This window comes from Bos mutus, chromosome 13 (genome assembly GCF_027580195.1).
Source record: "Bos mutus isolate GX-2022 chromosome 13, NWIPB_WYAK_1.1, whole genome shotgun sequence".
NCBI lineage: Eukaryota > Metazoa > Chordata > Mammalia > Artiodactyla > Bovidae > Bos > Bos mutus.
In genome coordinates, this window is record NC_091629.1 from 47,040,873 (window position 1) to 47,068,576 (window position 27,704).

The window sequence follows — 27,704 nt, forward strand, 5'->3', positions numbered from 1 at the left end:
TGGAAAAGGCCCTGATGCTGGGAAAGATTGAAGGCAGGAGGAGAAGGGGATGACAGAGGATGAGATGGTTGGATGGCATCACCGACTCAATGGACATGAGTTTGAGTAAGCTCTGGGAGTTGGTGATGAACAGGAAGCTTGGCTTGCTGCAGTCCCTGGAGTCGCAAAGAGTCATACACGACTGAGTGACTGAACTGAACTGAACAGAGACTAACCACTATTCATGTATTCATGTATCTCATTATTTCATGTATTCAATCATTCAGTCATCAATAAACAATCACCAGCACTTAATTTCTACCAACCAAGCATGGTGGTAGACATTACAGATGATCCTGCCCTTAGGAAAATCCTAGCCCAATTGGGAAGCCTGAGATTAGCCATCCTCACCCATTCATTCATTCATTTATTCACTGAAGAGTCACCAACATCCAGGCTTTGCAGAGTCTTGGAGAGGACCCCTGCTGGATGACCCAACAGTGGGCTCTACTGGGTGTCTCCAAGCAACCAAGCCTCCCTCTGGATCCCTGGCCTCACCCGTGTTCCACCTGCTGCCCTCACCATGTGAGCAAGCCCAGCGGCAGCTGCCAGAGCCCATCACAACACCTCCCAGAGCATGCTGGGGGCTAACTCTGGTGTCATCTTCCTACCAAAAACCATGAGTCCATTCATCCCGGTGGCCACCCTTGCAGCCATCCACCTGTGTATCAACTGATCTTTCTTGATACCCACAGGTCCCAGAACCCAAGATGCATTCTGTCTGGAGGCTCCTGGTCCTCCTCGGCTTGCTGGCCTTGCCCTCAGCCCTACACAAGCCACACCAGCCTGGCCTGGCCAAGACTCACACAGACAGCAAATCGGCTCTGGCAAGAAGTAAGCTAACCTCATGCTCTGCCCGCTGTCACAGGGAGGGTGGGAAAGCATTACCCAGCTAGGTGAGCTGGAATCAGTCACTTACCCTCTTTTCTTTCTCTTTTTCGTAGACTCGAAGTACAAAAAATTGAGGTTGAGTTGATCATATGCCTATTCATAGCACATTGTCATTATCAGGCACAATAGCAAGGCCCCTCTTGTGTTATTTTATGTTATTTTCCCCTCAACCTCTTATTATTCCCTCTTTCCTTGGCAGGCAATGCAGTGTGTTTAATATATGTGTTTTGAAATGCCCATATCCTTGTAAAACATAGGTTGGCCATAATGGTTGTTCAGGTTCTTCCATGACATCTTAATTAAGTTGATGCCAACCCAATAAATAAGACTTCATTTTTTTTTTACTGTTTTTTTTCTGGACATTATGTTCATTTGGGGAGGGGTAACGCAATTCAGTACATAATGTCATCTTTCTAAATGTCTGCTAGTCTGTTTTGTTTTGTTGTGAGCAATATCTAATTGTTGTAGCTTAACTACCTGATTAGTAGGAACTTTGAGCATCATATCCTTTTTTAACTTTATTTATTTATTTATGACTGCACTGGGTCTCCGTTGCTTTCTCTAGTTTCCACATGTAGGGGCTGCTCCTCGTCGCCGTGCACGGGCTTCTCATTGCCTGGCTTCTCTTGCTGCAGAGCACAGGCTCTAGGCGTGCAGACTGCCGTAGATGCAGCATGTCAGCTCGGTAGTTGCAGCTCCTGGGTTCTGGAGCGTGGACTCAGCAGTTGGGGTGCATGGGCTTAGTCACCCTGCAGTATATGGGTCCTTAGCCAGTGAATTCTTAACCACTGGGCCACCACGGAGGTCCTGAGCATCACATCTTAATTTCTTTAGCCATTTTGACTTCTTTGAATTCCCTTTTCTTACCCTTTGCCCATTTTTCTATTTGCTTTCCATTTTTTTAATTCTCTTTCATTTGAGGAGATGTTAATTTATTTGACGTTAGTCCCTTCTCAGTCTAAGTACTGCTAACATTTCTCCCAAACTGTCACCTGTTAACTTTGTTTGTAGATGCTTCATTGAACAGGAATATTTTCAAACTTACATGTAAGATTTTAATTTATTTGGAGGCTGTCTTTATGTATATTTATATACGTAAGTTAGAGATTCAACTTCACTTCTCTCCATATGAGTCCATTTTCTCAACTCATCTACTAAATGATTAAGTTTCCAAACACGTGGATTCCTTTTTGAGTTCTGTGTTCTGTTTCTGTGTAACTGTTTCCGTACCAAGAACATAGTATTTTAAACACTACATCTTCGTAAAATGCCATTTCATCTGATAGAACTTTCTTCTTCCAAATGAATTTTAGACTGGGTTTAGTTCATTGAAAAAGAAAAAATAATCTTCTGGAAATTTAATTAGGATTTCATTGAATTTGTTTATGAATTTAATGATATTTTTGCAATATTACATTATCCAATTGCAAACTTAGTATAACTTTTCATTTATTCAGATTTTATTTTATAACCCTTAATAGAATTTTAAAGTTCAGTAAATGCTTTGAGCATGCTTTGTAAAATTGATTCCTAGAGATTTTGTGAGTTTTGTTGCCTCAGTAAATACTGCCTGATTTTCTATTATGTTTTCTAGTTGGTATTGCTGGTACAGATGAGAGGAAAGTTGTTGATTTCTGAAAATTAATCTGCTACCCCAAAGTCTTATGGTTTATTAGTTCTAATAATTTGTCTTATTTATTCTGTTCAATTTTCTGTCTAGAGTATTACATCATCTGCAAATAGTGACAGTCTTTCCTATTTTCTTCTAAACCTTATAGTTCTTATGCCTTTTTCTTATTTTGCAGTAGAGCCAAGGTCTCCTATAGGGGTGGGAATATATCTAGAATTCTTCACTAAGTATATTTTCTGTAGGTTTTTGGAATATAGTTTTTATTTTGTTAAAGAAGTCCCCTTATATTCCTAGTTTCCTAAATTTTTCTTAATCATAAATCCATATTAGCCTTTAACAAGTGCTTTTCTGCATCTAAAAATTACCATACTAAAACTTATACCTATTATGTTAATATGATAAATTATATTAACAGATTTTCTTATGTTAAACCCATCCTACCATTTCTAAAATAAATATTATATTTTATAATGTACTATAATTATATCTTTCCAAGCTACTATTTTATAATGTATTTTTGTAGTATACTATAATGTATCTATAACGTAGCAAACCAAAATTTATATTTTGTAATGTCATGTCATATTTTTATAATGTACTATTAGGTTTTTCTGGAACTCTCATGCTTTTTTGATGATCCAGCGGATGTTGGCAATTTGATCTCTAGTTCCTCTGCCTTTTCTAAAACCAGCTTGAATATCTGGAAGTTCACGGTTCACGTATTGCTGAAGCCTGGCTTGGAGAATTTTGAGCGTTACTTTACTAGCGTGTGAGATGAGTGAAACTGTGCGGTAGTTTGAGCATTCTTTGGCATTGCCTTTCTTTGGGATTGGAATGAAAACTGACCTTTTCCAGTCCTGTGGCCACTGCTGAGTCTTCCAAATTTGCTGGCATATTGAGTGCAGCACTTTCACAGCATCATCTTTGAGGATTTGAAAGAGCTCAACTGGAATTTCATCACCTCCACTAGCTTTGTTCGTAGTGATGCTTTCTAAGACCCATTTGACTTCACATTCCAGGGTGTCTGGCTTTAGGTGAGTGATCATACCATTGTGATTATCTGGGTCATGAAGATCTTTTTTCTGTAGTTCTTCTGTGTATTCTTGCCACCTCTTCTTAATATCTTCTGCTTCTGTTAGGTCCATACCATTTCTGTCCTTTATCGAGCCCATCTTTGCATGAAATGTTCCCTTGGTATCTCTAATTTTCTTGAAGAGATCTCTGGTCTTTCCCATTCTATTGTTTTCCTCTATTTCTTTGCATTGATCACTGAAGAAGGCTTTCTTATCTCTTCTTGCTATTCTTTGGAACTCTGCATTAGATATTTCTCCTTTGCTTTTCGCTTCTCTTCTTTTCACAGCTATTTGTAAGGCCTCCTCAGACAGCCATTTTGCTTTTTTGCATTTCTTTTCCATGGGCATGGTCTTGATCCCTGTCTCCTGTACAGTGTCACAAACCTCCATCCATAGTTCATCAGGCACTCTGTCTATCAGATCTAGTCCTTTAAATCTATTTCTCACTTCCACTGTATAATCATAAGGGATTTGATTTAGGTCATACCTGAATGGTCTAGTGGTTTTCCCTACTTTCTTCAATTTCAGTCTGAATTTGGCAATAAGGAGCTGAGTCACAGTCAGCTCCCGGTTTTGTTTTTGTTGACTGTATAGAGCTTCTCCATCTTTGGCTGCAAAGAATATAATCAATCTGATTTCAGTGTTGACCATCTGGTGATGTCCATGTGTAGAGTCTTCTCTTGTGTGTTGGAAGAGGGTGTTTGCTATGACCAGTGCATTCTCTTGGCAAAACTCTATTAGCCTTTGCCCTGCTTCATTCCGTATTCCAAGGCCAAATTTGCCTGTTACTCCAGGTGTTTCTTGACTTCCTACTTTTGCATTCCAGTCCCCTATAATGAAAAGGATATCTTTTTTGGATGTTAGTTCTAAAAGGTCTTGTAGGTCTTCATAGCACCGTTCAACTTCAGCTTCTTCAGCATTACTGGTTGGGGCATAGACTTGGATTACTGTGATATTGAATGGTTTGCCTTGGAAATGAACAGAGATCATTCTGTCATTTTTGAGATTGCATTCAAGTACTGCATTTCAGACTCTTTTGTTGACCATGATGGCTACTCCATCTCTTCTAAGGGATTCCTGCCCACAGTAGTAGATATAATGGTCATCTGAGTTAAATTCACCCATTCCAATTCATTTTAGTTCACCAAAGCCTTTGACGGTATGAATCACAAGAAACTGTGGAAAATTCTTAAAGAGATGGGAATACCAGACCACCTGACCTGCCTCTTAAGAAACCTATATGCAGGTCAGGAAGCAACAGTTAGAACTGGACATGGAACAACAGACTGGTTCCAAATAGGAAAAGGAGTACGTCAAGGCTGTATATTGTCACCCTGCTTATTTAACTTATATGCAGAGTACATCATGAGAAACGCTGGACTGGAAGAAACACAAGCTGGAATCAAGATTGCCGGGAGAAATATCAATAACCTCAGATATGCAGATGACACCACCCTTATGGCAGAAAGTGAAGAGGAACTCAAAAGCCTCTTGATGAAAGTGAAAGAGGAGAGTGAAAAAGTTGGCTTAAAGCTCAACATTCAGAAAACAAAGATCATGGCATCTGGTCCTATCACTTCATGGGAAATAGATGGGGAAACAGTGGAAACAGTGTCAGACTTTATTTTGGGGGCCTCCAAAATCACTGCAGATGGTGATTGAAGCCGTGAAATTAAAAGATTCTTACTCCTTGGAAGAAAAGTTATGACCAACCTAGATAGCATATTCAAAAGCAGAGACATTACTTGGCCAACAAAGGTTCGTCTAGTCAAGGCTATGGTTTTTCCAGTGGTCATGTATGGATGTGAGAGTTGGACTGTGAAGAAGGCTGAGCTCTGAAGAATTGATGCTTTTGAACTGTGGTGTTGGAGAAGACTCTTGAGAGTCCCTTGGACTGCAAGGAGATCCAGCCAGTCCATTCTGAAGGAGATCAGTCCTGGGATTTCTTTGGAAGGAATGATGCTAAAGCTGAAACTCCAGTACTTTGGCCACCTCATGCGAAGAGTTGACTCATTGGAAAGGACTCTGATGCTGGGAGGGATTGGGGGCAAGAGGAGAAGGGGACGACAGAGGATGAGATGGCTGGATGGCATCACTGACTCGATGGACGTGAGTCTGAGTGAACTCTGGGAGTTGGTGATGGACAGGGAGACCTGGCGTGCTGTGATTCATGGGGTCGCAAAGAGATGGACACGACTGAGCAACTGAACTGAACTGAACTATTAGATTTGTTAGCTAGTCATTTATTTAGCATCTTAGCAAATTTTTCATATATATATAAAACTGATACATAACTTCCCTTGTACTGTTCTTTTTTTCTAATTTTTTATTTTTAATTGGAGGATAATTGCTTTGCAGTGTTGTGTTGGTTTCTGCTATACGACAACGTGAATCAGCTATAAGTATACGTGTGCTCCTTCCCTCTTGAGCCTCCCTCACACCACTCCACCCCACCCTTCTAGGTCATCAGTCTTGTACTGTTCTTGAAGCAAGTCATACTAGGCTCATAAAATGAATTTTGCATCTTCTTTTCCCATTTACTTTCATAATTACCTTTTTATAAAGTTGGGTAAGAGTCTTCCGTGAAACCAGGGACTCTTTGTGACCCATGGACTGTAGCCTGCCAGGCTCCTCTGTCCATGGAATTCTCCAGGCAAGAGCACTGGGTGCTGGAGTGGGTTGCATTTCCTGCTCCAGGGGGTCTTCCTCCAGAGATCAAACGTTTGGTCTCCTGCATTTCAGGCAGATTTCTTTACCATCTGAGCCACCAGGGAAGCCCCCAGCAGTCACTCGGCAAGAAGTGGGTGCTGCAGCCAGCAACCTGGGCCTCCTGGCTCCAACACCCGCCCCCCAACTTTTGCCAGGACATCGTGCAATGTCACTGTCCCATGTCCATTTCCAGTTATTGCCCAGGGCCTCATGAAGCACAATACAGAGGGCCGAATCCAGAACATTCACCTCCTGGACAGTCTGAATGCCTCTGGGAAGATGGCCCCGGGGATGGTGGGCTGGCTAATCGGCAGCATGAGCCTTCATCACCATCAAGAAGGCAGGTGAGATCCTGAACACCATCCCTGGCCCTGGGATTCCTTAAAAGGCTCTGGGTCAGAGGGCAGAGCTGAGGCCTGGAGGTGCAAGCCCTATGAAGAAGGAAGGAGGGAAGATGAGTTGGGGCGTCACTGGGGAAGGCAGCACAGCATAGTCATTAAAGGTAGAGGTTTCGGGAGCAAAAGTGTCCTCACTTACATCCTGGCGCTGCCACCAACTTTGGGGAAATTTTTGGACCACTCTGATCTCATCTATGAGACATAGGTACCCAGAGCACAGCCCGGATAACATCTGGGGTGCCATAGGAACCCAGGGCTAGAGTCAGACATTCGAACCCCACTTTATTGCTTGAAAGCTGTGTGACCCTGGGCAAGGCATTTGAGCTTCCCGAGCTTCAGCCTTGAGTCCCATCAGTGAAATGGGCATAATGACCGCTGCATCCTGGAGTTGTTAGGGGCTTTCCCCACTGCACTCATAGCCACTGCATAGCCACTGGTTAAACAACTGCATAGCCGTTGGTATAATCAGTCTCACAGAACTGGGCCTGTCTTTCACCTTCACTTTCCCTCCTTCCTCTCAATGGATGCAGGTTTCAAAGCTACTCAGCTGTAACACCTTCTGTGCCCTTGACCTGCCTTCTCTGTGATCTGAATGCCTTATTCCCTCCATTTTAATGAGTGCCAGTGCTCATCACCTTGATGTATGAGGCCACAATCGCTTCCCTTCATTCATTCCTTTAACAGTCATCCTCTGAGAGTATTAGGCTGGCTCTGAGAACAAGCCCAGTGGCTGGGTCTGCAGTTGGCTGTGGGTTTCACGAGACAGCTGTATGGAGCTGTTAGGGGTGCTTGGGGTCAGCTTGCAGCCCAGGACTCCTACCGGGAGCTCTTGCCAGCAGAACATCTGTAAAAGGATCTGACTCCAAACCCAACTGCCAGCCTTGTCTGTCAACCCGAGGTCTTGAGGTCTGAGGTCCTTCAGCATTGGTGGGGGCCTTTTTCTCCTTCCTTGTGTAGTGCCAACATTACCAACGCTCAGCTGGACTATGGTGGGATCCGGATGTCTTTCCATAAGGAGTGGTTCACAGCAAACATCTCACTTGGATTTGACATTGACTTGAGACTGTGAGTCATTCAGAAGCAGGGTCTAAAGGGCACTGTTCCTCTTCATTGGGAAGCCGGGAGTGGGGGCAGGCAGATTTTGGCCATTTGGGGAACCCAGATCTTTCTGCCCCAACCTGGTTTCAAATCCTGGTTTCCAAACTCACTTGCTATGTAACCTCAAGCAAGTCACTTCACCTCTCTGAGCCTTGGTTTCTTCAGCTGAAATGTGGATGGCGATCAGTGATAAGTGGAGACAGGTCATTTGCTCATTTAAACCTATGTGAGTTCCCTATAACGATCTTTAAAAAGAGAAACACTTTAATGATCTCATCACCCTTCCCTCTGCCTGTTTAAACTGTCCTTTAACATTTGCTGCTCCCAAGGAAATGGAGGGCTCCACTAAATGATAAAGATTTTTATAATAAAATTAAATCTCCATTTTTTAATTTCCAAAGCCCCCTCCCAGAAAGTGTTAGTCACTCAGTCATGTCTGACTCTTTGCCACCCCATAGACTGTAGCCTGCCAGGCTCCTCCGTCCATGGGATTTCCCAGGCAAGAATAATGGAGTGGGTTGCCATTCCTTTCTCCAGGGGATCTTCCCAACGTAGGAATTGAACCTGGGTCTCTTGGCTTGCGGGCAGATTATTTTACCATCTGAGCAACCAGGGAAGCCCAAAGGCCCCCTAATCTAGTCTATTTAAAAGGATCTTTGGAAGCCACTCAGGCTAATAACATTTTTCTCCTTAATCACTGACAACAGAATTTAACATCCAGGCACCGTGGAGCCCCACTGGGCTGGTTTGGCAAAACAGCCACTCTCCATATTGGCTGCTTTCTCCTCCTTCTACTCTTTTTCTGTCTCCTGCCCTTCCCTCTCCTCTGCTGTCTCATCCCCAGGCCCTTCAATAACCATATCATAAAGACACACGAACGCATGAACCTCTCTGTGGAGTTCTGGCTGGAGAAAGATGAGTTTGGCCGGAGGGATCTGGTGATAGGCAAATGCCACGTGGAGCCCAGGAGTGTCCACACGACCTTCCTCACTGAGTAAGATCCCAGCTACCCCTTCCCAGGGCTGGGCCCCTTCCGGACCGGCACTGGCTTCGGTCGCACATCTCCACCAGCTCCTGGGAAAGCCCTAGACCGACCTCATGCTTTCCCCCAGATCTCTTCCTCCTCCTGCATTCCCATCCTGGGGATGGCCCTGCCACCCTCCCAGAAGCCAGACTCTTCCTCCCCCTCCCCACAGGCCATCTTCACCAGGTCCCATCAGTGACCTCCTGGCAACCCTCACCTGCTCCCTCTCTTTCCATCCTCACACCCACTGGCCGGGCTCATAGTCCACTTTCTGAACCTCCTCCGGCTTTCCCTGACTCAGACCTCACTGCCTTCACTCCGTTCTCCCCCTGCAGCAGGGAGATTTTCTGGTCTTCATTCTCCCCCAGCCCAGAAATCTGGTCTTGTTCCCCCCACCTCTGCTTCAAACTCTCCAGCGGTTCTCCAACACCCTCTGGATAGAGAGCAAACTCCTGGCTGTCACTCAAGGCCCTGCCTGTCCTGTCCCGTGCCCCACTCTGCGGCCCTGTGCCCTCGAGCCTCTCAGGACTCCCTCCATCAGCATGATATATTTTCATCCTTAGGCCTACACGCCCCTCCCTTCTCCTTTAAAGCTCCTCCTCATCACTCAGCCAGTCGACAGATACTTGATGAGAGCCTACTATGTGCTAGGCACGGTGCGCTTACTGCTAGGGATACAGTAGTGAGCAAGATAGAAAATAACAGATCTAAATGAAGATCTGTAAGCTGGCTGACCAAGTGAGTGAATCCCAACAGACTAGTGAGTCCCTCAAGGGCAAGATCTATGTCTGATTTCTCTCCATAATTCCAGATGGCTGAAAGCAACTAGGTCCTCAGTGTATGTCAGTTCATTTATTCATCAGATATTCACTGAATGCCTAGATCATGCCAGACATCCACAAAAAGGACTGTGGGGTGTGGCTACTGACCTGGTTCTAATCTAATCAGCACTTAACTAGCTGTGTGACCTTGGGCAAGGCATATCATTTCGCCCTTCGATTACTGCTTACAGTGACAGCTCTCGTGTAGAGCTGGCTGAGGAGTCAATGGCTGTGAGATGCCCTCCACACACAGCCCTTGCCATTGGTGTTTCCTGTATTTATCTGTGCAATACACCCACCTCTCTTTCTAGAGCTATCCCACCAAAGGTGAATCCTTTTCTCCGCAACTTCAGAGATAACCTGGAAAAAGTTATCCCACATCTGATAGAAAGTCAGGTAAGTTTGAGAAAAAGGGTTTTCACCTTGGGCATCCCTGAGTCTGTGGGTCAGGGCATATATATTGGCATTTCATTGGAGAAATGGGTCTTTAGAACCTGGGAAATCTCCATTAAAATGTTCAGTTTTGCCATCTACTGGCTGTGTCTTTAGGCAAGTGACTTAGCCTCCCTGGACCTCAGTTTCCCCATCTGTAGCATGGGAGCCATCACACTCTCTATTTCACAGAAAGTCACAGAGATTCAGGGGGACAAAGCAGAGTAGTGTGGTGCATGGCTCCTGGCAAATAGTTGGCACTCAATACAGGAGAGCCACTCTTGCCATGATTCCTTGTTGAAATCCCATGGCTCCCAGCCACAAGCCTTCCAGTTTTCTTATTCCAGTCCCTGGTCTGACCCTTCTTTCTGTCCTGGTGGCCCAGGTATGTCCTCTGATTGACGAGATACTCAGGCAGCTGGATGTGAAACTGTTGAAAAGTCTCATGGGTAAGTGAGCATCTGTGTCCATTTGGTGGGGAGGACTGAAGATGGGCAAATGGACAAGAGAGCTGTCCCTGCTTCAGCTCCCATGGAGGCCTTCTGAGGGGTGCCTGCATGTGCTCTGAGGACACTCGGAGGTGAATGTGTGACCATGACCATCACTGTCCCCAAGTGAGGTGGGACAGTGGAGGGCACCCCTACCAATCAGGCTGTACCCCATCAAACCTCCAGGTCACCAGAGCTTCCCCCAAGATCTCCGCTCAATCCTTTAGGGAGCACTGACCCCCCTACCTGAGCTCACCTGAGCCCCAGTTGCAGACAAACAGATAAAGTTCCTGCCATCAGGGAACTCACTGTGAATGGAAGACACAAGAAGTGATTAGATATCGTTTGAAGAGTTTCAGTGCAAATGTTCCCAGCACTGGGCCTTGGTCATCATGAAAGGATGAGAGACCCCTTCAGTGTGGAGCTGGGGATTTGGGGGCAGACACCTGGTGACTGATTCTGCCTCTTCTCCTTACAGAACAGGATATTGCTCACAAACTCAACCAACTTTGAGTCCAGCCAACCTTCCATGAACCAGACTTGAGCACCCTTCAGCAGCCACTGATCCATTAGAGGGAAATAACACACTTGGAGACCTTAAGTCTCCCTTATGGTGGGACTTCTGATGCTCCAAAAACTTGTACCACAGGTTCTATGGACATCCTGTCCTCTTCCATAATAAATTCTAGCTCTGAAGAGTGCAAAAGGCCTTCTGCCTAGGTCCTGAGGTTTGGGTTCCAAAAGTCAGACCTGATGAAGATCCATCCTGAGACTGGATATGCCTGGGTTTGCTCATCAGCCCAGAAATGACACAGAAAACATCGTTTCTTATCCTGTAATTGGCAGCCAGTAGCCCCCATCCACAGATCTGCTCAACAGTGCAGGGAGGGTCCTGTTGAGGTTTCTCATCCTCTCATCCATTGAACCCATGTTTATTAAGCACCTGGGTTCTCTGGTGGCTCAGATGGTAAAGAGTCTGCCCACAATGCAGGAGACCTGGATTTGATCCCTGGGTTGGGAAGATCCCCTGGAGAAGGAAACATCAACCCACTCCAGTATTCTTGCCTGGAGAATTCCATGGAGAGAGGAGCCTGGAGGGCTATAGTCCATGGGGTTGCAAAGAGTTGGACATGACTGAGCGACTAACACTTTCACTTTATTGAGCATCTAATATGTGCCAACCGCTCTGCTGGATTCCAAGGGAGTGAAGGATGGTGATAGAGTGGTAAAGTAGAAACATTGCACCAAAAAGATCTGCGTTCAAGTTCAATTCAACCCAATATGAAGTTCCGTGAGCATATGGACATGTGCATCAGGGCAGCCAGTGACCACACACCCCGTACCCGCCCCCAGCATCGGCCTGGCACATTTACTCGTGGTTAGATGCTGGGTAAGTCCTGGTCTTAGGACTCCCTGGCTATGTCAGGGACAAGGCACGTAACCTTTTGGTCTTCCTCCCCTGCAGAAAGGGGATAGAAATCTTGCAGGACGTGGAGCAACAGGAGCCAGCACACGGCTGGAGGGAGGTGAGTCATAACTCCACTTCATAAAACTAGGTGGCAGCATCTCCAAAAGGGCAGCATATTCCTCCCTCTGACCCAAAATCCCGCCCCTAAGTACAGAAATACGTGTCTGTGGATCCCACAAGATCTGTCCAAGATTGCTCGTGGCAGCCATAGTCATAAGAGCCCCAAAGTGAAAACTCCCTAAGTGCACATCCAAAAAAAGGATAAATACAGTGGATAGATAATTAGCTTGTGGGAAGGTCACCAGCAGAATCCTCTACAGTAAAGAGAATTACCTGCACTCACTCAACTGCATGGATGGATCTCACACACCTAATAAAGCCAGGCTCCAAAACACGGATCTCCCATCTATGTGAAGCTACCACACAGCAGACCTAATCCATGTAGTCAGCAGTCAAGTTGGTGTTATCCTTGGGGAGATGCTTGGTGACTAGAAGTAGAGGGAGGGGCTCTGTAGGGCTGATGCCATTCTGTTTCTTGATCTGGGTGCTGATTTACAGGGAAGGCATTCAGTTTGTGAAAGTTCATTGAGCTATTCACTTATGTGCGTTTTTCCCATTTATGTTATAGTTTAACCAAAAATTTTTATTTTGAAAATAAAAACTATTTACCCTGCAGGATATTTGCAGGAATACACAAAAGCAGTTGCAGTATGATTAACACGTGCTAGGTCCACGGAAAGTGCTAATTAAAAGTCATTTAATTTGTTGTTAATAAGTTGATTAATGACTATTCAATTCTTTTTTTTTTTTTTTTTTAGTTGCAATGTGAGAACTCTTAGTTATGGCATGTGGGACCTAGTTCCTTAATCAGGGCTTGAACGTGGGCCCCCTGCATCGGGAGCTCGGAGTCTTAGCCACTGGGACCACCAGAGAAGGCCCTCGGTTCTTAAATATAGATTCCTGTCCTCCTCCACCCAAGGCAAGGAAGAGCATACTGAGAAATAAAGAGGAAACAACATACACACAATTAATAGCAGTAACACACACATTTAAGGACTCAGCATATGCCAAGCTTGGTGCTCAGAGCTTGCATCCAGCATCTCATCAAATCCTCACAGAAACCCCATGAAGTTCAAAACTGCTATCTTATTCAAAACTGCTCTCCTTACACAGCCAGGAAATGACCAAGCCAACTGCACTCAAGCAGCCAGACTCCAGAGCCCACATCTTTGACCACTGTGGATCCCCCACTTCAGTCTTCCCTCCCAACATTCCTGCACCCACCTACACACACCCTACACTTAGGGGAAAATGATGAAATATTCATTCAGCTTGAGGGGAAAATGATGAAATATTCATTCAGCTTGACTGACAAGCTCAAACAAGGAGGTGTCAACAGCTCAGAGATGAGAATAGGGCAAGCGATACTCACGTCTCCATCTTTCAACTCAGACTCCCTAATCCAAAATGCTTCACTGGGGATTTGCAACCCTAAACGCCCACGTTCACACAAAAGATTCCCCTTGACAGCCTTGAGTTTACAGGATTTTCCTGCTTGTGATTCAGAGAGCAAACACGGGAGGGCTGGGCCTCATCCTCCAGCGAGATTGCCTGGTCCCTCGGTGAAAGTGGCTTTTGTCCACCTTTCTTCTGACCCCTGCCAGGAGTGCCTTTCTCAAGAGCCCTCCTCGGGTTTCTTAAATTCTGGGTTTTGTTTTGTTTTGTTTTAAGGTTCACAGAGCTGTGGACTCATCATGTTTTCTCCTGGAGGAGCTTGGTGCACAATGGACCTCTAATATGATACCGGGGTCTGGGGTAGGGGGTAATTGAAGCAGATATTCAGCCCCAAATACTCAGATGCTTGCTCCAGACCCTGCCCGCCTATGCTTGTAACGACTTCCTCTCGCTTCCATACAGAGTTCTGGCTCCCAGGGGACAGAGCTAGCATCCCACTCTCAAGTTCTGGAGAGCAGACCTTGCACAATTGAAAAATAAAATGAACTCTGCCCTTTAAAAAGGGATCTCTTGATTCACAAAACAATGCCAGCAAAGACTCCCCAACACAATCACAGTCTGATATGTAGGATGAAAAGGGCACAATCTCCAGTTTGTGAGAAACACAACAGGAGGCACTGACGTCACCAAAGCGGAAAACACTGTCTTGAAATGTTAGCTGGGTGTCTGTCCACACTTCTTGATGCCTCATGACCCTTGTCCTGCTCGGGGCAGGGAAACCAGCCACACCGGTGCTTCCAGGAAGGGCAACTGCAGCAGAAGCTGAGAGAAGGCTTTTGAGTCTGCGAAGCCTGGGTCTCTGACAAAGCGTCAGTGACAAAGAACGGATGAGTGGTTGCCAGTTGCAGGGGCGGGAGGGAGTCGGGAGAAGGGAAGGAGTGACTCTGAAAGGGCGGCATGAGGGTATTTTGGGGGTGATGGACATGTTCTGTAGTAACCTGATTATTATTGTGGCTACATAGAACTATTCATGTGTTAAAACTCATTGAATTATACACCCCCCCCAAAAAGTCAATTTTACTGTAGGTTAATTATTTTTTAAGCCTGAGTTTTTCATTTTCAAAATGTGGGACATAGGAGAATAACATGTATATGACTATGTTATAGCATAGTCTAATGTATAGTCTAATGGTATCCATTAAGAATAGTATGCATATGGCTAATTGAAGCAAGGTTTCTTGCTCCCAGGACTAGAAAATCTCCCTGTTGGTGGAGTATGTGAGAGTCCAAGAGAAACTGAAGAGCACATAATTGTCGTGGGTTCTGAGAAGTGTCTCCTGTTTCTCCCCAGGCAAACCTTGGCGTGAGAGGAGGGCCAGCAGAAACCCCAGGTCGAAGTGGGGGATTCCAGAATGGGCAGAGTCTGTGCCCCTATTCCCTTCCAGAGCCAGGAAAGATGGCTGGACCCCAAGGAGAGAAGGTCAACTGGAAGGTCATAGTCCAGACAGATGGGCTAAGGTCCTGCCCAAGGCCCAAGGAATCGCGACACAGGACACTTTTGGGTGTCCAGCAAAAGAGTAAAAAGTAAAGGCTAAATTTAAAGGGATGGAATTTCCCTGATGTTCCAGTGGTTAAGAATCCACCTGCTAATGCAGGGAATGAAGGTTTAACCCCTAGTCAGGGAACTAAGATCCCACATACCATGGAGCAACTAAGCCTGCCTGCAGCAATGACTGAGCCCATACCTGGCAATGAAAGTTCCCCCAGGCTTCAACCAAGACCCAGTGCAGACAAATAAGAGGGAAGGAATGGGGTGGGGGTGGGAGGGAGGTTCAAGACAGAGGGCACGTTAAGTATACCAGTGGTTGATTCGTGTTGTTTTATGGCAGAAACTAGCACAATACTGTAAAGCGATTATCCTCCGATTAAAAATAAAAGCGAAAATATAATTTAAAAAGTTAACTCGAAGGGGCTTTTAGGAAGAAAGGAAAGCACAGCATTTAGGCATCAAGGGACTAAATGGGGTGTGGCTGTCTCTACATTTCCAGTCAAAACAAGGACAGGGCAGCCTCCTTCAGATGCCCTGGCACCAATAAAGCCCCTGGAACAGAAATAAAATGCCAGGGGGAAATGAGGACAGTTCTGTTATTCAGCAAAATGATACTTGAAATATTAAACTCTACATACATTAGGGGGCGGGGGAGGGGGAACATGTAGGGGAAGTTCCCTGGTGGCCTAGTGGTTAGGATTCAATGCTGCCATTATGGAGGCCTGGGTTCAATCCCTGGTCAGGGAACCATCCCACATGCCATGTGGTAAGATGCAACCAAAATACAATAAATGAAAAAATAAAGGGATTATGTATTTAAAAAGAAAACCATGTAGGGACTTAATAATCCACCTTCCAATGCAGGAAACACGGGTTTGATCCCTGGTCTAGGAACCAAGATCCCACATGCACAGAGCAACTAAGCTCAAGAACTGCAACTACCGACCTGCGCAATCTGGAGCCTGTGCGCCACAGCCAGAGTCCACACACTGCAACAAAAGATCCCACATGACGCAACTAAGACTCGGCACAGCCAAACAGATAGTACATTTTTTTAACTTTTTTAACTTTAAAAAAAAAAAAAACATGTAAACACATGAGCTTATGAACTGAACATAAACCCCCTCCTTAGACATTATCCCCACAGCCCTGCGAGGTAGATACTAACTCCCCATTTTACAGATGAGGAAACTGAGGTTCAAAGGATTGGAGGGACTTGCCCAGGGTCATAGGATTTGAACCAGGGCAATATGTGCCCAAAGCCATCCCCTTTCTGCTGTAACACAAATGTAACTTCCTAGCTTGGCTGTTAGCTGTCCAATAACAAACTTGAATCTATTCCTTGACTTATCTGCCTCTGTTTCCCCAAAAGATAGTAACAATGTGACCCAGTCCAGAAGAGCTGTACCAAAATAACATAAAAAGGGGGCCCCTCTGAGGGTGACTGTCAACACACAGGCTGTAGGAACAGTCTGGTATGTGCTTGAATGGATAACTGAGTTCAAAGCCACAGCCTCCTAGAGGCATCAGCCAGACTCACAGGAAGCAGGAGTAGCTCCTGTGATGGTCTGAAATGAAGGGAGGGCAGCACGGCTCACTGTTTACCAGGACATCAGACACGGGGGAGAATTCTGATTCCATGACTCACTCGCTGTGTGTTCCTCGGCAATAATCACCCTCTCTGAACCTTAGTCTCCTCTGACATTTGAGGTTCAACCATATCAACCAATCATGTCAAAGATGAAGTTCATGTATGGAAACATCTGGCACACAGTAGGTCCTCAATAAATGTGCATTTCCTCCTTCACTGTCTGCTTTTGCTTATAAGGTGTTTGGTTCCACAAGACAAGAGCTGCTCTCACTGGACTAAGACCTGGAACTCCCTGTGCCTCATTTTTTTTTCATCTGTAAAACAGACTCCAAAGACCCAAGGGGTGGGAACAAATTCCTCATACCTTCATTTGGGGACGGGGAGAAAAAAGGGTAAGGGTAGAGATCAGGATGCCACACAATCCCTCAGGCCTCGGAGACCAGGTAGCCTTTTTCAGGTTATACAAGTGGGAGCATGACATTCACAGATGGAGGGATACAAAATGGTCATAGCATGTCCAAGCCATCCTCGTTTCAGCCCAGTGATCAAGAGAAAGAACTGGAGCATGGATACCTGGGCCCCATGCCCACCGTGAGACTCTGGACTCATCGCCTCAGACTCCAAGCCTCAGTTTCCCCCTTTGCAAAATGGATGTATTCATTCCCACCCCACACAAGGCTATGAGGATTCGTGAAGGGCTGGATGTGAAAAATAGCAATGCTGGGCCTGACATTTAGGCAGAGCTCCGCAAGCCTTAGCTATTGTCATAGTTTTTATTGTGATTATTATCCGGTAGCTTGAGTCCTAATGACACTGACCAGGGTTCTTGGCCTTCCTTAGTCAATAGAAATTGACTAGAGGCCAGACAATAAGTTCAGGGAAGACTTTACTGGGGCCCCTGCTAACAGCAGGGGGAAGCGAAAATACGTAACAGGCTCCCTTGCTCCCTCCCCAAGGCGGGGCATTCTGGTTCCTTCTAGGGGGTGAGGGTAGGGGGTGTGTCCAGGGGTTGGGCTGGAGAGGGGCTTAAATGGTCTGCCCACCCTTTTGGTGGTGTTGGTGCAGGGGGTATGTGCGGTACCCAACGTTTGCTCCCGACCACCGCCCCCCGGTTTTGGTTCTCAGCCTTTCAGAAGTGGCAGATGGGTTTAGGGTTTTTTTTATGTCGTGTTGTCCATAATTTGCCCCAACTGCAAATGCATGCAGTTATTTTTAGTCCCTTATAGTTTTTTTGTATTTTGTTACTCAAAGAGACATTTGTCCAGGAGTAAGCACTGCAGCAACTAACTCTGCCCTCATCTTCTCTGAGTCCTTGGGCACCTGTACCCACTGGGCCTCATGTCGGGAGCCGCGTTAGGCATTACTGACAAAATGCAGGCACGGTCCCCAGCCCCCTCTCCTCATTCCGCAGGCACGGATCCCGGGATGAAGGAGTTAGGCCTTGTAATTCTCACTTGTCTTTTCCTCTCCTCAGCTGAGTTGACTGAAAAGGAATATTAAGGTGCTTATTGGTCTTGAGAGGAGCATGAGAAGGTACAAAGCCTTCTGCGGCTGTGCTCAGAAAATAATTCATAAAGTTAATCATTGACATTTGTTCAAGGACTTTTACAAAAGAGTGTTCCAGGATGAGCACATAGGCGGTAGCTTGAGGCCATGGGAGGGATTGATATCTGAAGCCTATTTGTGAGGAGAATGTTTATGGCAAAGGAGTTTACTGAATTTAGGGCTTAGAAATAATTAAAATAGTTAGAAGTTAAACATTTAAGAAATATTGTAAAGTTAGCATATTTTACTATAGCTTATAGAAGTTAGGAATTTTTAGAGACACTATAGCTAGAAGCCTTGTTAAGAGATAGTGAGCTCAGGATGTTAGGGGCAAACAGGATTTAGGAAGATAAGTAGTAAACTGAGGAATGTAGCATGAGTTACAATGTAATCACAAGTTAACTATAGGACACATTAGAAGAGGTAGATAATAGATGATAAGAATCATTGAAGCAGGAACTCTGTTTGAAGAGCAACAATGATTTATGGAGACAATAAATCTGGGAGAGGGGGAACTGAAAATGTCAAACCTCTGGCCTAATGTTTTTGTAAAAGTATAAAAGAGAATCTTTAACTTGGAATAAACAGGCAGTCCATAGAAAACTGAGAGGCTGTCTCATTGGCCGACACCGTCATCTCTTCAGGTTGAACCCCTGATTGTTGGAATTGGACTCCGGCAGCCTCAGTTTCCACCTCGGCAAAGGAGGAGCAGCAACCCCTCCCTCCAGGGTTCAGTGAAGGTGTCTAGCTCCCAGCATGTGACTGTCATGCAACTGGGATTCAGAAGTCAGGAGACCCCCGCCCTGGAACCGAGGGGCGTCCCAGATGTAGGGAAATCAGAGATAATTCGATTCTTTTTCTACATTGGAGATGAGACTTTGGCCACCTGATGCGAAGAGCCAACTCACTGGATAAGACCCTGATGCTGGGAAAGACTGAAAGCAGGAGAAGGGGACAACAGAGGATGAGATGGTCAGATGGCATCACCGACTCGATGGACATGAGTTTGAGCAAACTCTGAGAGATGGTGAAGGACAGGGAAGCCTGGAGTGCTGCAGACCATGGAGTTGCAAAGAGTTGGACATGACTGAGCGACTGAACAACAACACTGAGACTGGTGGCGCTAGTGGTTAAGAACCCCCCTGCCAAAGAAGGAGAGTAGAAAGGTGGGTTCAATACCTGGGTCAGGAAGATTCCTCTGGAGAAGGAAATGGCAACCCACTCCAGTATTCTTGCCTGGAGAATCCCATGGACAGAGGAGCCTGGAGGGCTATAGTCCTTGGGGTCGCAAAGAGTCGAACACGACTTAGCGAGTTAAACCACGATGAGACTGAGGTCCCTTCCAGGGCTCCAACAGCTGCCTCTCCCAGTGTTCCAAACGTAATCTTCAGGCCACCTTGGAGCAAGGGTTCCCAGCCTCAGCCCCACTCATGAAACCATGAAATCTTGAGTAACATCCGCATCTCATTTTTCTGTTTAACTTGTCAATCAAACAGCTTAACGGTCCCACCTACACTGTGACTGGCAATTATTTACTTTGGAGAGCCCTGAAAGACAGCAACAGATTGCCGAATTCTGAATCATCTATAAATCCATCTCCCCATCACTCATTTCCTGATTTCCACACTATAAAAAAGGCTGCCTTCTCAGCAAAGTAAGGAGACCACAACAGCTGCCAGGACCTCTGAGAAGCCAGGTGAGACTTTGTGCATTCCACCCTACCCCCACACCCCATCACCGCTACTGTCTCGGGGGGCAGCTGTGCTAGCCTCCACACTGTGGCATCACTGGCTGGCTGCACTTCCGATCACTCTTTGGGGGTCTTCCAAGAGAGCCAAAGCTTGCCATTAGCGGGGGAAAGGTGATAACCGTCCACTCTGCCTCCCTAAGAGACCATTGACATCAATGTAGAGACTTTTGGCAGCAGGCTATTTGATGGTGATAGGGAGCACGTGGCTGTAGGTACACTGCTCAAATTGCACGTGAGCTAGGGATCTCTCACGGGCGTGCCCCTCCTGCCCTAAATCCCAGTCTCTACGGAGTTTTATCTTGAGTTTACCACTGTGCATTGCTCAGGGTACACCCTCGCTCCATTGTGTATCCAGACCATCGTCCAGCAACCTCTTACAATCCACCCAGTTTTGTACATTTTGGTGCATTATTCTGGGACCAAGCGTCCTTAGCTTCCATTGGAGTCATAAAAGATCTGTTGCCAAAAAGAGATTCAGAGGCCCCAAGCCAAGCTTACCTCTCAAGGAAGCCACAACTGGCTCTTTGGACCAAAAAGCCCTTTCGATTCCTGTGGCAGCAACAGTGATGGCTCTTTGGCCAAATCAGCCAGTTTATGGGATTTTGCCCGAAGCAGCCAAGTGTCTCCAGAGTGTGGGAGCCAGCTCCAGCTCTCGACACCTTTACTGACTACCAAAAAGGCCCTGGAGAAGGATGGTGGCCATCTGGGAAGGGGACTGGTGCAAAAGGGAGGCAGATGTCAGAGGTTGCCCAGGAAGTTCGTCCAGGTCACCTTGAGGGAAAAGAGAAAGACGTGGACGAGACAGTGTGTATATTGGTGGGGGTGGAGAGTTGGGGTGAGAGGGACACCTTCCTCCAACTGCAGTTCTGCCATTAGTTTGCTGTTTGACCTTGGGAAAATCACTACCCCTCTCTGGTCCTCTTGTCCTTGTGGAATGAGGACTTTGGATGGTTCCCAGGATTCCCCAGCACTGGTGTGAATGAGATGGTAGCTATAGCCCTGCCACCTTTGATAGTCTTGTGACTTGCAAGGGCTTCCACAAAGCGCCACGGGCTACACGCAGACCAAAGGACTTAAGGAGGATGGTGACAAAGCAGTGGAGTTCCTCAGCCACTAGCACGTTTAAGCCTTTTAATTTGCTTTGTCTCATTCAATACATTGTAAGCAAGCCCAGCTGGAAAGTAAATCTGATGGTCACTTAATTTAAACAGAGGCCCCCGGGCAGAGAGAGCTATCTTTAAATCCTATCCCCAGTGTGTACTTGTGACCTTGGGGAAAGTTACCTAAACTCACTAGACCCCCGTTGCCTCACTGGTGCAAGGCAGGTGCTAAGTGTCCACATCTTAAAAGTAAAGCTGAAATCAGTCACCGAATGTGGAGCACTCAGCCTGACACCTGGCTCAGATTAAATGCCTTAGCTGTTGCTGTCCACTCCCTGGTGTGCTGGGGCGGGGGCAGGCAGTGGATGGGTTCCTCTCTAGTATCTGTGCCACAGTGGTCCTTTCCGCAGATCCTGAGTGAGAGGATGTTTCACATCGGGAGCCTCGTTGTCCTCTGTGGGCTGCTGGCCCAGACCACGGCCCTGCTAGAAGCCCTGCCCGTGCCCCTCGGCCAGACTCTGCCCTTGGCTGTGACTCCAGCCCTGGCCCCGAGTCCCCCAGATCTTGCTGGAAGCTTGACAGGTGGTAAGTAAGAGTCTGTGACAACTTCTTCCAGGTGTGTGTGGGTGTGTGTGTGCAATCATCTAATGGTTGGGAAGGGGGCTAAAGGGGGCAAGGGCTGAGGAGCCATAATTGTCAGATCTGACCCCCAAGCATCCCACACCCCTTTCCAGCTCTCAGCAATGGCCTGCTCTCTGAGGGTCTGTTGGGCATTCTCGAAAACCTTCCACTCTTGGACATCCTGAAGACCGGAGGGAACGCTCCCAGTGGTCTGCTGGGGGGCCTGCTTGGGAAAGTGACTTCACTCACCCCTCTCCTGAACAACATCATTGAGTGAGTAGCCCTGAAACAGGGCCTTGGACCCCACCAGAGATCTCCTGCTGGAGACCAGCCAGCCCCAGGTAGTGGCCTTGGAGGAGGGAGTGGGGTCATCAGAACATGAGGCCAGGACTCAGGCTGAGACCCCCTCACAGTCTGGCAGGGAGCAGCAGCTCTCCTGAACCAGCAATCGCTCCCAGTCCTGAAGCACAGCTTGGATCTCCAGCATCACCTATAACCCTCACCATAGTCCTCTGAGGTCAATTTAATAATGCCTAGTTCTATAGAAAAGTGGAGGCACAGAAAGGGGCCTGTGCCCACACCACCAGAGTGGCACAGAGTGTGGGTTCCGACTCTAACTGACTTAAGTCCAAAGCCAAGGCTTCTTCCACTCCACTATGATAATTTCATTCTCTTCATCGGTGGAATCCCTTCTTAAGTTGCTCTCCTCACTAGTGAACACAATGGCTTTTGATGTAAGCAAGAAAGTGTAAGCTATTCTCCTTAGGGACATCATCATGTGATGTCCGTGGAACAATCCAATTAACAAAGAGCAAGAGTGGAAAGTGAGCTGGCAAGACTGGGTCCTGTACAGAACTGGATCAAATCCATTCCCAGGATTCCTCCCCCCTCTTCCCCCCAGATGCTTGCCTCTGACTTGAAGACAGATAGCCTTGAGTCTGATTTCTGTATCCATTATGTACTTGCTGGGTGACCCGGGGCAAGGTGCTCAGTCTCTCTGGGCTTGGTTTCTCCATCTGTAAAATGAAGATTTTGGTAGCCACAGAGAAGAACTGTCAGGAGGACTGGAGAAAATGTAAATCATCTGACACAGAGGCTAGCTCAGAGAAGAGAAAAGGCCTCAGAGAAGAGGCTTACGTCCCCCCTCTCTCAGTTCTCCCCAGCTTCCTGCTCCTCTATCTTCATGATAAACTTTATTGATTGACCTGCCATTAAAGGACTCAGCAAGATTTATGATCCCTACTCTTAAATGTGAAGGACTTACTTCAGTTGCCCCGACATCATCCACTCATCCACTTACCCACCCATACATCCACTTGACCATCTGCCCTTCATCTAGCCACTTTCTCTTCCATGCATCTACCCACATATTCATCCACCCACCTGCTCATCAGTCCACAAACTCAGCCAAAATAAAGTAGCCCCTTTCTTTGTAAGGCTCTGAGCTGGTGTACAGGATGCAAATATAACCCAGACACAGTTTCTTATCTTGGAAAACCTCATAGACTTAAGGTGAGCAGAGGGATATGACCCAGTGCAGAGGATGAGAAAAACTGATGCGAGACTCAAAACTCATGTGGCTACCGTTGCAAGACTCCCCTCATGTCTCCTCCATCCCACCTTATGGGTAGCTCCATCTCTGAGATGCTCCTGGTGGGAGTAGATGTGGTTTCTAAGTTTAGGACTAGAGGAGTTAATGTTTCTCACTCCAGTGTTTCTCCCTGGGCAGGTTGAAGATCACTAACCCTCAGCTGCTGGAGCTTGGCCTTGTGCAGAGCCCTGATGGCCATCGTCTCTATGTCACCATCCCTCTGGGCATGATCCTCAATGTGAAAACGTGAGTGGACTCCAAGGAGGGGATGGGAGGATGGCTCACCAAAAGAGACCCTGATGATTGTGAGTGGTAAAAAAGAAAAAAGCTGTTGGAGTCTATCCAAAAGACCTGAGCCTCCAACATCAGCTCGTTTGCTGCTATGCTAAGCAACCTTGACTCACTTAGGAGACTCACTTGGCCTCTTTGAGCCTACTAGGAATTGAAACAAGTAGAGTTGTGGGCAAGATGGAATGAGTCGAAACTGGCATTTCTGTCCAGAAGAAAACCTCCTCTGCCTTGGGACATGGAAGCTCAGCTACAACGGACTGTCTCCTCTGCAGGTCCTTGGTGGGGAGTCTGTTGAAGCTGGCTGTAAAGCTAAACATCACCGTGGAACTCTTAGCTGTGACAGATGAGCAGAAGCATGTCCACCTGGTTGTTGGCAACTGCACTCACTCCCCTGGCAGCCTGCAAATCTCCCTGCTTGATGGGTGAGGCCAGAGGGGTGGCTGCTCCTGTTGAGACAATACGATGGAATGATGGGTGCATGCTTGGACAGATGGAACAATGGGAGAATGGGTGAGTGGGAGGGTGGGAGGGTGAGATGATGGATGGATGGATGGATGGGCAGATGGACGGATGAATGTCAGTGGTCACTATCGCTTCTTAGGCCAGGCTGACCAATTTTATGCTGGATGAGGCAACAAGATATCTGAGTTCAAGCCCCATCTAGCTGAGGGGTATGGCAAGGGATGGAGGGCTCCCTGTGTGAACTTGAACAGTTCTTATCCAACTTGAGTCTCAGCTTACTCAGATAATTGTAATATGGAGCTATATCGGTGTTATTGAGAGAATCCTCAAAAATAATAAATGTGAGCATGCTTTGTCCCAGTGAATAGTAAAATAGCTATGGAACTCACAAGGGTAATTATTTCAGTTACTCTTGAATGGGAGAGGGAGGCAGGTATGAAATACAGGAGTCACCCCCATCATGACTAGCATTTATTGAACACACATGTGTGTGTCACATGTACTGTCTCATTGAATCCTCATGACAACTGCACACTAAGCACTGTTCATTCCTATATGGAGTCGACAGAGCCTGATTGAACACCTACTGTGTGCTGGCACTGAGTGTTTATTCCACAAGTACCTAGTGTGCACACTGCTGTGCAGGGTGTCGCTCCCTTTGGATGGGCGCCTTGTGATGGATGCACGTGGGTGTGGGGGCACAAGGCCAGGTCCCCTTATCAGTACTGAGACTGCGGTGGGCCCATACCCGTGCTTCTCCATACCAGCCCCAGGCCCCTGCACGCTCCATGCTTTTCTCTTTCAGACTGGGCTCCCTCCCCATTCAAAGCTTTGTTGACAACCTCACTGGCATCTTGAATGATGTCCTTCCTGGGCTGGTGCAAGGCAAGGTAAGTGGAGGTAAAGTGCGCCTCCTGGTCCTTGGATCTTAGAACTTCTCAGGCTAAAAGAAGCCCCTGGGGTGAGCTCTTCTGAGGCTCTCAGTCTGTCTGTCCATTGATCCATCTGTCCATGTTTCTTCTTCCCATCCTTCAAAATGTACTGATTGGTTTCTGCTCTGGGCCAGGCGCTCTATGTATCCACACTACAGCTGAAACAGATGGGCTCCTGCCCCAAGAAGCTTCCAGCCCACCCCCACTATGGCTGCAGACAAGGCTCACCCAGCCTATGCTCGGGATCTCCTATGACCAGAAACCCACCCCTCCCAGAGCAGTCCACCCTGTTCAGAAACAGATGCCAAATCACGGAGTGAACAACCACTCACTCTGTGATTGGACACCTCATCCCTGCCTTCATCATCTCCGTCTACCCAGTGTGGACATGTGAGGGTTCATCTGTGGGATTTCTTAGACACTCTCAGACACAGACAGATGACAGAGGATCTCTCCAGGGAGCCCATGCTCAGGATGCGGTTGCTGCCCGTGTCTCCCAAGGTGCCTAATGCTCCTCTCCGCCCCGGCTCAGGTGTGCCCCCTGGTCAATGCAGTTCTCAGCCGCTTGGACGTCACTCTGGTACATTCCATTGTCAGTAAGTACCCGCCCTGGGTCGGGAAAATCCCCTGGAGAAGGAAATGGCTACCCACTCTGGTATTCTTGTCTGGGAAATCCCATGGACAGAGGAGCCTAGTGGGCTACAGTCCAGGGGGTCACAAAAGAGTTGGACATGACCAGCTTGGGGAGGTCCTCTCTCTGGACATGACCAGAGAGGGGAGGTCCTCTCTCCCCTCTGCAGAAGCAGGGCTTTTTGCCAGGGAGCTCTGTCCCCATACACATGGGACAGTTAGGGCCCTCCAGCCTCAGGTCTCCCCATTTTGGAGTTCTTTTTTACCTTGAATTATCAGGATCATCTTGAGACATAGACCCTGCCTGTCTTCCCACATCAGCCATAACTTAAGAATAGCTGGGCTGGTTGATGAAGGAGGCACAGTCCCCTTCAAGCCCTGCCTGAGCATGGTTGAATCTCAGAGTTCCCATTTCCCAGGCCCCTGGGGACCATGAAGATCCCTGAGCTCCTTCCCTCTGGTCTGTGGTTATTGTTTTTTGGTTTTTTTTTTTTTCAGACGCACTGATCCATGGGCTACAATTTGTCATCAAGGTCTAAGACTTCCAGGAACGGACCTGGCCTCTGCTGAGCCGGTGAGTATTGCTCCACACTCCACAGGATCTGGGGGATGGTCGGCTGTTCTCCTCCTGGTGAGGGCAGCAGGGGCTTGGGACAGTGCCATCCAAAGGGAAAGACAAACAGCCTTATAGACAAACACTGAGATGCAGAGAGAAGTCCGCAGAAAGGTTGACAGTGGTGGAGAGACACAAGTGGCACCACAACACAGATACAGAGGGAGGCACACATGGTCAGGGACACACGCACACACACACACACACACACACAAGTGCCAGACACACCATGATTACTCAGACAGACATACAGATGCACACATCTCACATCAGCACACGTACACCTTTATACTCACATGTGCAAACACGCCACACACAAATACACATGGACACACAGACACGCACTCCCTCAAGCACATGCACAAGGAGCCCCCTGACTCTGGGTCTGGGCTCCCCCGGTGGCTGGAGACAAGACCCCCAGCTCCAGGGTCTCAGCCTCCTCCCCACCCTCTGGAGGGCAGGTTTGATCATGGGCCAATACCATCTAGACTCAAGGACCTTGAGTCTCCATTTTGTCTGGGGTCTTCTCCCAACAGAACCGTTTCCTGAGGCTGGATTCACTGCCTGCCCGAGGGCTCACAGAAGGCTGGCCCATGTCCTGGACAATGACACAGCCATGTTTGGAGACCAGAGCAGCCTTCTCACCAAGGAAACTTCTCCCTTTGCTTTCCCACCAAGCATGTGTCATTCCTTGTTCATCACCAAATAAAACTGCCCTTTCTCTGCATAAGATATTGTCATTCTTCACCATCACTGGAGGGCTCACAGGTGGGAAAGAGTCCTGGCCTGAGGGACTGGAGCTGTAAAACAGAGTTTGAACCTTACGTTGAAGATCTTAATGGTCTTAGATAGGACAGAAGGATGTTCAGATGAGCATGGATTTCAGAACGACTGCTCTGGGGTTCTTAGGATGTGTCACAAGGGGTTGGATAAATGTAACTCTCCAGACAAAGGTGATGATACACAAGACGTTTCACAAGAAATGAAAATGACAGATGAGAGAGATGTTCAGGAAGTGGACCTAGAAGGGTAGAGGTGGGGGAGCAGGTGAGACTCCCGTCTGTGTCTCAGATGGGGGATCCCAAAGGTAACCAGAAACGTGGGGGGAGGAGTTGATTGCAGCAGGAAGATCATGCCTTTAGCTGTGGCCACGCTGCATGAAAGTGCCTGGGAGACCCCAGGAAGCCGTCCAGGAATCTGATGGATGCAAGTCGTCTACCACTGCTCTTTTGCCTGTTTGCCTCCAGTCAATACTGGCCTCTTCTCTGCTTTTTCAACAAAAGGATGATAAAGATGACAGGAAGGAAGTGTAGGAGGAAGGACAAACTAGACCACAGTGTTCATTGCTGAAAGGCTTGGGAAAGTCAAGCACAGAGAAGGGTCAGAGGAGTTGCATATGAAAAGATTATTGATGACCTGAGTGAGAATCATATTTTTAGAAAAAGAAACCTGATTTTAAGGAACTGAGAAGAGAATGGGATATAAGGAAGTTGAGACTGTGGA

General features: G+C 47.2%; 2 protein-coding genes across 3 annotated transcripts; both read left to right on the forward strand.

Annotated features, from left to right (window-relative positions):
- Positions 1-749: 749 nt before the first annotated feature.
- Positions 750-11,116, forward strand: BPIFA3 (BPI fold containing family A member 3). The gene is made up of 7 exons (XM_005896918.2): positions 750-873; positions 6,536-6,686; positions 7,698-7,805; positions 8,683-8,832; positions 9,995-10,079; positions 10,501-10,564; positions 11,082-11,116. Exons 1-7 carry the CDS (start codon positions 750-752, stop codon positions 11,114-11,116), a joined length of 717 nt encoding a protein of 238 aa, XP_005896980.1.
- An 8,634-nt stretch (positions 11,117-19,750) lies between these two features.
- On the forward strand, positions 19,751-26,922 carry BPIFA1 (BPI fold containing family A member 1). Of its 2 annotated transcripts, none has more exons than XM_005896919.3 (9): positions 19,751-19,907; positions 21,472-21,646; positions 21,796-21,955; positions 23,412-23,519; positions 23,837-23,986; positions 24,832-24,916; positions 25,491-25,554; positions 26,087-26,162; positions 26,738-26,922. In XM_005896919.3, the coding sequence occupies exons 2-8, from the start codon at positions 21,487-21,489 to the stop codon at positions 26,125-26,127; spliced, it is 768 nt and encodes a 255-aa protein (XP_005896981.1). In that variant the 5' UTR covers positions 19,751-19,907; positions 21,472-21,486; the 3' UTR covers positions 26,128-26,162; positions 26,738-26,922. The 2 variants fall into 2 exon arrangements, with proteins under 2 accessions (XP_005896981.1, XP_070238219.1); XM_070382118.1 differs by having other exon boundaries at positions 19,767-19,907; positions 21,457-21,646.
- The last annotated feature ends 782 nt before the right edge of the window (positions 26,923-27,704 follow it).

Bases quoted from the DNA above. Each gene is read 5' to 3' on its own strand.
- BPIFA1 (XM_005896919.3), top strand. From the start codon at position 21,487: ATGTTTCACATCGGGAGCCTCGTTGTCCTCTGTGGGCTGCTGGCCCAG. The intron at 21,956-23,411 runs GTGAGTAGCCCT...CTCCCTGGGCAG, and splicing joins CTCCTGAACAACATCATTGA to GTTGAAGATCACTAACCCTC. The intron at 24,917-25,490 runs GTAAGTGGAGGT...GCCCCGGCTCAG, and splicing joins CTGGGCTGGTGCAAGGCAAG to GTGTGCCCCCTGGTCAATGC.
- BPIFA3 (XM_005896918.2), top strand. From the start codon at position 750: ATGCATTCTGTCTGGAGGCTCCTGGTCCTCCTCGGCTTGCTGGCCTTG. The intron at 6,687-7,697 runs GTGAGATCCTGA...TTCCTTGTGTAG, and splicing joins CATCACCATCAAGAAGGCAG to TGCCAACATTACCAACGCTC. The intron at 10,080-10,500 runs GTAAGTTTGAGA...CTGGTGGCCCAG, and splicing joins CACATCTGATAGAAAGTCAG to GTATGTCCTCTGATTGACGA.